This window comes from Vigna unguiculata, chromosome 11 (assembly GCF_004118075.2).
Source record: "Vigna unguiculata cultivar IT97K-499-35 chromosome 11, ASM411807v1, whole genome shotgun sequence".
NCBI classification, from domain to species: Eukaryota; Viridiplantae; Streptophyta; class Magnoliopsida; order Fabales; family Fabaceae; genus Vigna; species Vigna unguiculata.
Window position 1 is genome coordinate 37,361,211 of NC_040289.1, and position 13,466 is coordinate 37,374,676.

Genomic DNA, 13,466 nt, shown 5'->3' on the forward strand with positions numbered 1-13,466 from the left:
ATCTTTATCAGACGATGTCTTCGGCAGTATATTTGAGAATCAATGAATTCTAAATTTCTTTTTGCATCACATCGAACAAATCATTAGACAAGACACTAAGTAAGGTGTGTCGGCATACCTTATTTGCATGAGTCCAATCTTGAACTTGTTTGGCACTGAATTCGTCAGGTTTTTAAGTTGAGAGAGTCATAGCTACTCCATACATGTCTAAAAGAGTAGACACACGTTCTTGCCAGCATCGAAAATTCTGCCTAAAGAATACCTTAATTTTTTATATATTCGGAAATGGTTTCGCAAAGACATGCTAAGTTCCAAAAATATTTTGATTCTCCAATGTAGTAGAGTTATTGTTGTTGTCAGCCATAAGTCCTTAAGATTGTTGTAAATAACTGACAAATCACGAACAAAAGGATATTTCCTGAGGCGTGTAAAATCACTGCCCTTAAGGACTTATCCGCGGTGTGTTGCGCAAGTTCCTCAGGATACAACAGGAACTTCTTGGATCTTCCGAGGATCTAAGAAATAGCAAGGTACTCTAAAACGAGTAGGTAATTAGACCCAATCCAGAATAATAAGAGGAAGGAAGAACTAAGAGAACAAAAGATATAGGAGAGGAGAATGAAAGCTAAGTGGTGTGTCTTGGAGGAGGCAAATGACATCTATTTATAGATGGGAAAGGAGCTTGTAAGGGTGAGCAACGGTAAAAAATTAAAGACCAAATCAAAACTGATTGTGAAATAATGGTCAAATCAAAACTGAAACACCAAGGCTTGCAGCACAATTACGGATGAACCTAGATGGTATTAGGAATTAAAACATTGTCTCTAAAATAGACCTGAAACGCATCATCGATTGGTTCAAAAGTGTTCTCATAAATGCAAAGATCCTGTTTCTAGACTCTTCATCCCTTTTGAAATATTCTCTATTTCCCAACATTTTTTGTATAATTATTTGCAAATACCGTAGATAGAGATATCTTTGTCATCCCTATTTAGTACCAACCTCACAACCTTCACACTAAGAAACTCCCTTTCAAAGTATTTAAAATATATATTAATTGATATTTTGAACAATAAGAAAGTATTATGTGTGGGTAGAGTATATATGCATTACTTTAGGGGTTGGAGTCGAACAAACAAACAAAAATTGCCACAGTATATTGGGATAGGATAAATTTGTACTTTACGAATAAAAAATAACGAAACGAACCCCTACTTATATTATAATTCTGTATCATGTAATTAGTTGATTGACTAATAAAGAACAATGCAACAATATATGAGTTATCCAAATAAGATCTTAAAATCTCAATCATAAACAATAAAAAAACTTATCTGTATTTGAGGTTCTTTTAGACAGATTATTTAGAAGTGTTGTACACTCTGGTTTAATTATGGATTTTTACATCTTATTCTTAAGTTGTTCATACAAATAAATGAAAGTTTTGATTAATTTTCTATTAAATTTGAAGGGTGAAATTATTAGAGTTGTGAAATAATTTTTTTTAAATCCTCAAATTTTACTAAAAGTTAGTAGCATTCATCCTGATACAAACATTACATATGAGTTACTCAAATATGATCTTAAAATCACAAACAATAACTTAATTTTTCTGTTGTTAATGGAACCATTTTTAGAAGTCAACAGAATATATTAGAAGTGAGGTTTAAGTCTAATTTAACCCTACAAAATCGGTTTGTAAGGTGAAGTTTGCATCTCACTGGTTAGAAATAGACTTTAAACCTAATTCAACCTCGAAATAGACTTTAAACATAATTCAACCTCACAAAACCAACTTAAAAAAATCAGCTTGTAAGCACCTCATTTATATATTATAAAATTATCTTATTTCTAGTCGAGACTACGTAACATATTCAAGACATATAGCTGTTTTTTTTTCACAAATGAAGAATAGGTCTTGCCGTCCTGGGACGACACAAAAATTTAATTTTGTTTTTTACAACGGAGTGATGTCTGATTCAAACGGTTTTCAACCATTTAGGTACCATTATTGTACCAGTTTGTTGGCTGATTCAAATTGTGTAACCACTCTAAGCATCACTTCGTACTAATTTACTACCAACAAAAGACCAATTCAAGTTACTGAAGCTCTCTAGAAATATGAATGCAGCACGTCGTAATTAAAATCACTATAAAATTCACAAACCATAATTTCATAGAAGAAAGAAAACGTGTAGAAGAAGAAGCACAAAAAACTCTAAAAAAGAAAAAAAAAAAAAAAAGACAAGGTCTTGATTCTTGGTCTGTGTTGAAGAAGTAGTTAGTGAGAAAAAAAAGCACCCTATTATTTTCAATTTTAAACGCATGAATTGTGCTTTCCACTCTGTAGTGTAGTGTAAGCGCGGCAAAATAAAAATAAAAAAACGTAGCTTATGACTTCATGTTGCATTAAATTAAATATAATTATTATTAAATGTAACATCGCTGGCTCCATTTTTTTGGCGGGGCCATCCTGTTAGATCCGTTATCAACGGTCTCAAGCGGACATCTCTAAATTTTTAGATTCTATTTATCTGTTTTATTTAAGTTAAAAAATAAGAAATTGAAGTAGAAAAATTATTAAAAAAAATAAAAAATTAGTAATTTTTTCAACAAGAGTTAATCATTGAAAAAAAAAATAAAAATAAAAATTCGCAGCGTGATCTGGTTTGTTTGTAATAATTTAGTTATGTTATGGGGAGGAAAATGAAGAAGCGCGATTAAAGGAATGATTTTTACCAACGCGTCTTTGAATAATAATCACTTCAACACATTTCTCCTACCGTTGAGTAACGGTACATTAAAATATCCAAAGACACAAACCCTAAAGTCAAAAGCCTACATAGTAATTATTTGCATGCCACCTGTCACTGAAACGTTATACCAATCTGTATTGTATATAAATATGTATGTTACTCATGATGACAACAATATTCACGCAAACGCGTAGGTTGTTGTCTTGTCTTGTGTTGTGTGTGTCTTGTAACGATAACAGCTTCCTTATTTAGTGGCCAAAAATCTCTCTCAAAATCGTACCAAAAAAAGCACTGCAATTTCGCTGTCGTGGTGGCTTCTTGGCGAAACCTAATAAATTCATACCAAATCAGAGGCATTTCTCTCCATTGGAACGATCAGCTTCATCCTCCATCACGATCCTCCGTTATTATTATTAGTAATTAGTAATTAATCGATCAATTAGTTAGTTATTAACTAATTGATTGATTAATTTCTAAGAGTTGATAATAATAATAAAAAAAATGGAGGCGATGGACCTGAGGCGCGTGTTCGAGATGTTCGATCGGAACGGGGACGGGAGAATATCGGCGAAGGAGCTGAGAGATTCGTTGGTGAATTTGGGGATAGAGATTCCGGAGAAGGAGCTGGCGGAGATGATAGCGAGGATCGACGTCAACGGCGACGGCTGCGTGGACATGTCGGAGTTCGGGGAGCTGTACGAGACGATAATGGAGGAGCGCGACGAGGAGGAGGACATGCGGGAGGCCTTCAACGTCTTCGACCAGAACCGCGATGGCTTCATCACCGTCGACGAGCTCCGCGCCGTGCTGGCCTCCCTGGGCCTCCAGCAAGGGAAGAGCATGGAGGAGTGCCGGAAGATGATCGTGAAAGTGGATGTTGACGGAGATGGCATGGTCAATTACAAGGAATTCAGGCAGATGATGAAGGGTGGCGGAGGATTCACTGCTATTGGTTAATCTTCCTTCATTTCCCTGTTTTTCCAATGCAGAATCGATTACAAATATATATATTATATATATGCATCCTTTCAAGTTTTCAATTCGAATCCGTTCTTAACTTGTAAATAAGTTTCGTCTTCTAGGATAATGATTTCATTGATTCATTACGTTGAAGGTTTTTTCATCGTGTTAGATTTTCAATGAACTTGTTCCAATTCACTTCCACCTCATATATTTTGCTCTAAGCAGTTTCAAACACTGGTTCAATTCTTTTAATCCATTTGTGTGATAAGAATGATTGTTTATTGATATATTTCTAATATTAAAAGCTGCAAAACTCTTGGGTTTAGATCATACAATACAATTACATGTTGGAACTAAAAGGAGGGACATTTGTTGCTGCTTGAAACAGTTAATTTAATTCGTTCAAAAGTTGTCACAAGGCAAATTGAGAAATTAAAACTAGATTTATCCTAAATGTTAAAGACAAAAAATATAATTGAGTCTATAAATTATAATATTTATTGATTAAATTTGTTTCTATGAACTACGTGTTTCTCAATTGATTATGCAAAGACATTTTCATCGAAACCAGTTTTGTAGAGAGTAAAGTAACTAAAATCAACGGATACAGCAAATCCTTTGGTGGAATTTGGAAGGAGAAGGAATTATTACCACAGCATTCTCAAACAGTTTCACATATACATACATACATACAAAGTAGATTAAAAATTATATTATTTAACATATATACAAAGAAATATCAGCAAAATGGAAGAATGAGATTCTCTGAGGAGTTATTACATTGATGATGATGCTCCACAAGAATGGACTCAAAGAACCTATACATATTCACTGAACTAGTTTCTTCTACCCACCAAAACTATTACATCACAAGTTCAACCTATCATTGGAGTTGACTCTGTTGTTCTTTGGCTTCCATCTCCCTCACACTGTCTACTATGTGCTGTATTTTCTTTGAAAGACTCTCGTTATGCTCTTCAATGTGCTCAAATATCAGTTCAAGATGCCTTTTATAGGTTGCAGATCGTTTTTTCTCAGTTGCCAACTGCTGAGATAGTTCCCGAATTTTGTCGTGTTCATTCTGAAAAATGGCACGAAAATAAAGAGGTAAGTAGTAGCATAAAAAGGATCTGAAAAAGGGTGCTGTGTATAGAGTTGCAGAGCAGTGAAAGAACAGAAACTGACCGGATATTGTTCATAGACGAAATCTCTTCTGCCTTTACCAGGAGTCAAAGGATGTGTGTGTTCTTTTACAAGCTTTGTAACGACCCATTTGCCAGAACTAACTTTTCTCACCATGATCATTGCTCGGCAACCAACCCTGGTCTCAGCCCTTTGCCTCACAATCTTCTCACGCTTGTCAGGCATTCTGAAACCTTCTTTGTTGCAGACAAGAGCACGTCCAATGGCAGTTCCATCGCGCCTTGATCGTGAGAGTTTACTCACACGCACGATGAATCCAACCTCTGTGGCATATGCATTGTAAAATGCGTGTGCTGCTGATTCTGACTCAAATTCCTGACCCACATAAGGCTCTTCGACTGCAGCAACCGATACTGTGGGAATTGCAAATGGGATTGTGATCCCAGAGGAATCTTGAGGAACATTATCACCTTCGTCTTGTCTGTAATCTGGTTCCATAGATTCACCTTCTCTGTTGTCATCAATAGCAGCATTTGCTATTGCCTCGCCAGTACCATCAATCTCAAACTCCACTGCAGCAAAAGAATCTGGTATATTATTATTTTCATTGCACAGGGATATTCCTGTTCTGCACAACAGTCTATGAAATTGATGAATAACTCATCCATTGAAGATGAAAATAAACTAAGAACAAGTCAATAAACACAGTTGATACTATACTGTTTCTAACCTGTAACTAACAGTTGATGTTTGGGAATGACTCACAAATAGACAAGATTGAACGCAATGTGGGCTTAATACATGAAATTCTCAAATTGAAACAAAGACAGTAGTATTCACTAATAGATAACAGCCTTTGAATCTCCGAGTATTTGTCAAATACACTCCTCCACAACAACCAAAATAGATCACCGCGCTGAATAAGAAAACACTTATCCTAAATTCAGGAAAAGTTTCTTTTCTTCTGAAAACTTGTACATATCTCATAATCCGTTGCATACATTGTTTGGCCTTAGTGCATGAGTTACTGAACTATATGGTCAACAAAATAAGATCTTTATATTTTCTCCCACGTAAATAATGAAGGAAAAAATGTGTTAAACTCAGTGTATATGACTCGTAGTATCTTTATATACTACAACAAGCATTCCAAATTTTTCAAAGTTTCTACATTCTGTCACGTACTGCGATCGAATCTCAAAAATGTAATAAAGCAGATTATGTCTTTGGCTTTGGCCGTTAAATCACTAAGAAAATTGAAAAAAGTTCATCTCCTCCACATGGGAGTGGAGACTTGCACCCGAGTACAGTAAGTTGAAAAGGTGTTCACATGCATCCAAATGTGTGCATTGTTCAATCAATATATTTTCCTTTTTACTTTGGATGAAAACTTGGACATAGTGTTTGTAATGTTCTTTTCTGGTTAACCTTCACAGTTTCTCTTTTATCTCTTTCTAGTCATCAAATAGGTTTTGGAGTGTCCACAATTTATTTTACTAATAAAAATAACACACGCGTCATGTTTTTATTAGAGAACAGCATCATAAACATTTAAACTCTAACCATCTTTATATAGGTTTGTCTCGATTAAAATCACAATGGAACAATGATGTTTTATAGTTCTCATTGGCTTTCTCTTTCTAACAAACCACTTGTATCAGACCAAAAAGCGAGCTTTAAAGAGAGTTCCTTGTCTCTAGCCAGAATTTCTAAGAACAAATGCCCAAATGATGTTCAAAACCTTCTCAACGTACAAGAGTACAAAAACAGAGTCACGTATCAAGAGTGCGGAAAAAATCAACGATAACAACAACGTCAAGATTCAATCTTATTTTGTTTAATCCACACCCTTTGTAATTCTTTGCAGAAACACGAAAAAAAAAAAGTTTAACTGTCTTCCAATTCTACCAATCATGCAGTTATTCCCCAAACCACAAGCAAACAAACCCTAAGATTCCAGCTGAATTGAGATCCTCAGTAGAACTTACACATCTGAAATAAATAAAAGAACTGATAAAAGAAAAAAAGAGAAAAACTCACTGAAAATTGAATTGTGGCAGAATCTGTGTCTGATGCCGCTAGTTATTTGAATCCTCTGTTCCGTGCTACAGGGAGAACAGCAGAACACAGAGGAAATGGTTTAGGTAAGGCAAAGCATATATGGACTCGAACGACCTCCTTACGTGTCAAAATCTCATTGGATACTGTGTGGTGAAAAAAGTCAACTTTTAAATTGACCCAACGGTTGCTTGCCACGTATCACATGAAATGGATACGGGCCCGTAAGATTAGTACCCGGACTCTAACCCCTACGATCCAATACGGGTAGTGCACCAGAAGAACAACAACAACTGCAACATAACACTGCACAATAGATGATTCTTCTTCCTCTTCGACAATGGCAACTTCGTTATTCCGCACCATAAGGAGAGCATCCTCTGCTCTCAAATTCTCGTACGCCGCCTCGTTTTCGGTCTCTCCCAGGTTCTCTCTCATCCTTCTCTCTGTCACATTTTATTCAGTTATCTACTAAGTCACTACCCGAAACCAATTACACTGCTATATGGACAATATATTAGAAACACCTAACATGGGTCGTTTCGATTTGCTTGGTTGTGGTTCTGGGTAGCTGAAAGTTGAGAGCTTTGAATTAGCATTTGTTGTGTGAAGGTACTATTGTATTCTTATTTCATCGTGTTCTAGGTCAGTTGGGAGGAGCAAGATGTGTGTATGTTCTCCTTTGTGGCATCGTGTATCGCTAGGAGAGCAAGGTTATTGGTGGGGTTTAAGAAATTTGAGCCATGGCAGGGTGAACCTTGTGATAACAGGAGGGAAGACCAAGTTTGAGACTCATGAGGTTGAGCCTCCTAAGAAAGACAAGTGGAAGACCAAGAAGAGATTGAAGATGCAGAGGAAGAGAGAGAAGGAGAAGAGGAAAGCGGCTAACAGGAAAGACCCTCGTCGACTTGGTGTCAAAGGGAAGAAGAAAAAGCAGAGATTTGCCAGTGCAGATGAGAGAATTAAGTACAAGATTGAGAATGTAAGCTATGATTGAATTTCCTCCTTTTCCTCTTTTTTTATTTCTTTCTCATCGATGGCATCCATTGTGCAGCATACTGCTTCATTTGTATGGTTCTAATGGTGTTTGTTTGCTTTGTGCTGGTATGTATGGATCTTAAATGATCAAATTTCCCACTTATAGACCAGTTGGATTGAACTAGAGCCAGAGGTTAATTCTGTCCAGTTATATATTCTTCTTTTTGATGGGGGAAGCAAGAATCAACATAGTTTGTTACAAGATCTTACTTTTGTTGTACTTCTTGATTCAAGATGATGTATACAGAATTAATTTTTAAATAATAAATTTCTCTATTGGGGTAGTTATTTGCTGCATTGTTGTAACAGATATGTGTGTATATGTAGTGTTTTAATGATGAGACTAGGAAACTTGTCATCAACAATAACAAAAAACTTGAAATGCTTATTTTCTTATACATTTCTACTAAACTTCTGCATGATTCTGGTTTTAACCTCAGGCCAGAATTAAGGAAGCATTGCTCATTGAAAGGCTGAAAAGATATGAAGTTCCTAAACTTCAGGGTCCTGTTGTGAAGCCTGATAGCTTGACGGGGGAAGAAAGGTTTTATTTGAAGAAAATGGCTCAGAAGAGATCTAATTATCTACAAATTGGCAGAAGAGGATTATTTGGAGGGGTTGTTCTCAATATGCATATGCATTGGAAGAAACATGAGACTGTTAAGGTCCTATGCAAGCCTTGTAAGCCGGGTCAGGTACACGAGTATGCACAAGAACTTGCCAGATTGAGCGGGGGTATTCCACTTCAAATAATTGGAGATGACACTATAATATTTTATCGTGGAAAAAACTATGAACAGCCTGATATTATGTCACCAATTGATACACTGTCCAAGAAAAAGGTGTGTTTTTGTTTACATTCAACACGACTAAAGAGTTTGTTATCTAATTGTTTTATCTTCTTGGTTACATTCAGTAATATATCCCATTATAGGTCATTCATTCTGCATGTAATACATGATTGCAAAGCTTGGAAATCAAGAAATGGACAATAAATAAGTTAGAGGCAAGAATAGGACAGTGTTTCAACGAGTGTCAAGCTATTGGTGAGACAATGCAGTGTGAAAATATTATGGGTGGAAAGGTTAAGCAAATAAGGAGCTGAACTAAGCTAGTACAGTGTTTAAATACGTAACATTTGGCCTATAGGATAGAGTTTCTTATTCCATGCTTTTTTGTTTATCATAGTATAGTGATCTCTAATCTGCATTTTGAAGTTGAATGTTCATGCACGGTTGAAAACTCGTGCTTTGACTAATGAATTTTATGCTGGTTGATTGGTTATGCAGTTGAAAGCGTTGTACTTTTATCTTTCCCTTCCTAAAATTCTTTGAAGATACCAAAAAAGTAATCGAATTGGGGCATTTAGCAGCTGTCTAACCAATTCTCAATGACAAATTTGAATTTATAAACAATGTGGAAATCTGTAGTTGGTTGATTTTTTGCACTACACATTCTTCAGTAGCTTGGAGAAAAATATTTTGCAGTTTGGTGTGTCTTTCTTTACAGTTTCTGTAAATATACACTATTTCTTATTGTAGCTCCCTCTTGGTTGAGTGACATTTCATTATTTCAGAAGGAACTACTTTTCAATTAAGTGTTTTTGTGTTTACATATAAGTTTGTTATTTGTTTAACTCCTACCTTAATCAAATCACTTTCTTCTCTCTTTTTTTCTGCAGGCTCTTGAAAAATCCAAGTATGAGCAATCACTTGAGTCAGTGCGGCGCTTCATTGCTATTGCTGAGAAAGAACTAGAGCTATATTACAGACACGTTGCACTTTATGGTGATCCAAACAACCGAAATCCCTTATCAGTTCTGGACAGTCCAAGTGAAAACTCAAAGGAAAAAGGGAATCATGGAATTCAAGATAAAAAAATCCCTGACTTGAATAATGACTATTTTTCAGCCAGTCTTTCTGAGACTGAAGCTGATTCCACGGAAATGGAGCTGTCAGAAACAGAAGATAGTTTTGAAGATGAAAGCTTGTCAATGAATGAATCAGATTCTGAAGAGGACAGCATGTCGGATTCCAATGGTAATCAAGAAAAGAAGGTATATTTTACTAAATTGCAATATGAAAATGTAAGCTCAACCACAGGTTCTTCATCAATGGCTAAACGTAGCCACTATTACAATAATACTAATAATACTAATAATAATCGGTGTTTATAACAAGTTCCATTCACTAGAGATTAGAGATACATTGTTAACAGTTACCTTGAGTAAATCAACAAGCACATAGAATATACCTTGCAGGAATCTGAAAAATAGGATTTTTTTAAGTGTTCATACTTGCATGGTTACACGTGTGCATGCTGGTGTTGATAACAGGGAAAACATTTTTTTGTGGACACAGGCCACACAGTACTTCAAAGTGGACAATCAAAAACTAATCTTTATGATTGCATAATGCAGTTTCCACTTACCAAGAGGGTAAAACATTTGAACATTGTGAAATCCATAAGTTTCAAATCAAGAACTAATCTTAATAGTACAGCTATAGGAACTTGAAAGTAGCACCTCTGGTTCCAATTTCAAGTGCTGCATCATATTAAAGGCCATTTATGGATGCTGAGGCTACTGCTAATGTTTTTTTGACACATTGATTCAAAATTGCAATAGCATCCCTGATTTATTTTGCTATTGAATGCTAATTATATTCAGCAAAAATATTTGTCCATTTAATGATTGATTATTTGTGATGCCATCTGACTCACCTCCCAATGCTGCTTCCTTATCATCATGTATGTCTTTTTACAATAAAATTAATATTAAATTATTGATTGTGTTTAAATTAATTATAACAGTACCAAAATAGAACATTTATTTAAATATTACAAAATATAGGAATTGTTTTTCTAACACTGGCAGTATGTTTGGTTTAAGAAATGCAAATGTTAAAGAGAAAAGAAAAAAAAAAATTAATACTAGTGGGAGTCTTTGTAAAAGAAATGTTGATGAGGAAATGGAGAAATGAGGAGTTTAATGGAAAGTTAACAATACATAAAAATAACATGCTTATTATTATTGATAAAATAAGATGTATACACAAATAAGGGTGTTTTAATAGTTTTGCATACAACTGCATTGTTTTATAATTTCTTACTAAGTTATTTTTCCCAATTTGTTTGTATAAAACTTTACACTAAAAGTATATTATAAAATAATCTTAAAATAACAAGTTGTAACTCAAATAATGAAAATGGCAGAAGGTTTGCATTAGGGTTGAGCTTATAATTTAGTTGAGATGGATGAATGATGAGAGTGCAGCTTTTCTTGAAAGGCACGTTTGTTAATTTGTTACACTGTCAAATTCCAGTAGGGTTGGACTTAACTGTAACCTCGTCAGATTCAGATCTCCCAACACTTTATGTTCCAAGATCATTTTTTTTTTCATTAAATAAGCCAAATCAATGTACAATATATATATATTTAAGAATATAATTAAATAAATTACAAGTATCTAGTTCATTTAAATTTTATAGTACACGATTATTGAATCAATATAAAAATATTCAGCATTTATGTTAATAAAGTTTAATATATGTAACAAAATTATTGCAATGGAAACCTTTATTGAGGGATATCCTTTTGAAACTTAAAATGTGTATATGGTGTGTAAAGGAACATTTATTTAAAACTTTTTGTTATTAAATATTCTAAAAGGAACGACTAAAGTTTTTATTTAATTTTGTTTTGATGGAAATGAAAAACTTTATTGAGAGATATCCTTTCGAAACTTAAAATGTCCGGATGGTGTGTATATATAATAATAAAGGAACATTTATTTTAAAAAAATGTTATTAAATATTCTAAAAGGACGAATAGCGTTTTTATTTTATTTTTTTTAGGAGAGAAAACAATGAAGTGTTTATTTTTTTCAATGCACGAATAAAATTATATTATACATTCTATAATTTATGTACTTTTAGTGAGTTTTCTTAATTATGCATATTCATTATTTATGAATCTTAAGTTTCAAAATTTGAAGAGTTCAAATTTAAAGAGGTTAAGTCATATTATTTGTCGTTGGACGAGATAAAATTCGGTCGGCAAATATTTTTAATAAGGCTTTAAAGGTTTAGATCATCATATGAGTAGACTATTGTATGAATCATTTTCAATTTATAAAAATTCAAAGAGTTTATGATCGTTGTGTTGTTGGACAAAATTTTATGTCGAAGACTTTTGGTATTTGTTCGCTAAACAAGTCAATATCATCACTAAGTGAAAATTCAGATATTAAAATTAAGAGAGTTCTAAAGAGATTGGTTGCTGAATGAGTAAAGTATTCATTGATTGAGTCTATATTAATAATGTCTCATCGATCAAATGAAGTTGGTAATTGGGTGAGTCTTAGTTTTTAATATTGCTGAACAAAGGAAGATTTTTTTCATTTAATTTGAGATTTTTCTTAAACTAAAAATATGTGAATGAATGTGATGAACCAAGTAAAATAAAATGAACTATAATCAAAAGAGGTTTGAATAGAATCAAAATGTGTCATAATTTATTGTGAATGTGTTAGAGACCAAGTAAAACCAATACATGTAGTATATAATCTATCGTACGAATGTATTTATTTTCAAAGAAAAAAAATTATTTTAAATAATCATAAGATATGTCATATATATATATATATATATATATATATATATATATATATATATATATATATATATATATATATATATATATAATTGATGTTAGAATTACAATTGAATGTTTTAATTTATTTATGTTTTACTTAACATTATTATTATTAAATAAATGGTGAAATATTATCATTCCTTACTTAGTTTCCAAGTATAATTATAATTTATTTATTTATTAAATGTTTTATATATATATATATATATATATATATATATATATATATATATATATATATATATATATTTAAAAAGGAACGAACAAAGTTTTTTTTTTATGTTTTATTTTGGGGGAAAGAAACGAATAAAGCTTTTTTTTAGTGTGAGAAAGGAATAAAATTATATTACTAGATTAATGATTATTGACTTTAATAGGAATAATGTACTAGTTAATTAAAATGAAAAAAGGTTTGGTTAAGAAATCGCAGGTATGATGGATTACATATCAATGGAATAAAGTGAAGTAGCATACCTAATATCCCATCATATTTATTTGGTACACAATTCTTTTCATTTACTCAATATAATGTGCTTTTCATGTAAATTGAAAGAGAACGAAAAAAATACAGCATGCTTAAATTTCTTAAAATAAATTTATAAAAGCTTTAAGAAAACACCTAAAAAATCAAGTATTAATATTTTTACCAAACAAATTAATTTAGATTTCAAAATAAAATTTAGAATTGCATAATTTTAATCAAAAACAATTTGCATGTGAAATTTTAATTTAAGAAACTGTATGTTATTTAAACTTATACATATTTCAAATATTCAGAATCGATAAATTTATATTTTATTCCAATTTTAATTATTAAAACAAATTTATTAATTCAGATAATTGATTTTCAATTT

General features: G+C 32.8%; 3 protein-coding genes across 4 annotated transcripts; 2 read left to right on the plus strand and 1 right to left on the minus strand.

Moving 5' to 3' along the window:
• The first annotated feature begins 2,920 nt into the window (after positions 1-2,920).
• LOC114168426 (calmodulin-like protein 3) lies at positions 2,921-3,971 on the plus strand. Its single transcript, XM_028053225.1, has one exon. The coding sequence runs from the start codon at positions 3,258-3,260 to the stop codon at positions 3,711-3,713; it is 456 nt and encodes a 151-aa protein (XP_027909026.1). The 5' UTR covers positions 2,921-3,257; the 3' UTR covers positions 3,714-3,971.
• A 447-nt stretch (positions 3,972-4,418) lies between these two features.
• LOC114168416 (protein FAR1-RELATED SEQUENCE 1-like) lies at positions 4,419-7,019 on the minus strand. 2 transcript variants are annotated; one of them, XM_028053212.1, is made up of 3 exons: positions 6,903-7,019; positions 4,905-5,434; positions 4,419-4,800 (listed from the first exon to the last, which is right to left on the minus strand). In XM_028053212.1, coding segments are annotated over exons 1-3 (729 nt in total). In that variant the 5' UTR covers positions 6,904-7,019; the 3' UTR covers positions 4,419-4,602. The 2 variants fall into 2 exon arrangements, with proteins under 2 accessions (XP_027909013.1, XP_027909014.1); XM_028053213.1 differs by having other exon boundaries at positions 4,905-5,502; positions 6,903-7,008.
• Positions 7,020-7,183: 164 nt separating this feature from the next.
• LOC114168415 (uncharacterized CRM domain-containing protein At3g25440, chloroplastic) lies at positions 7,184-10,657 on the plus strand. The gene is made up of 5 exons (XM_028053211.1): positions 7,184-7,346; positions 7,566-7,902; positions 8,399-8,800; positions 9,640-10,014; positions 10,294-10,657. Exons 1-5 carry the CDS (start codon positions 7,261-7,263, stop codon positions 10,471-10,473), a joined length of 1,380 nt encoding a protein of 459 aa, XP_027909012.1. The 5' UTR covers positions 7,184-7,260; the 3' UTR covers positions 10,474-10,657.
• The last annotated feature ends 2,809 nt before the right edge of the window (positions 10,658-13,466 follow it).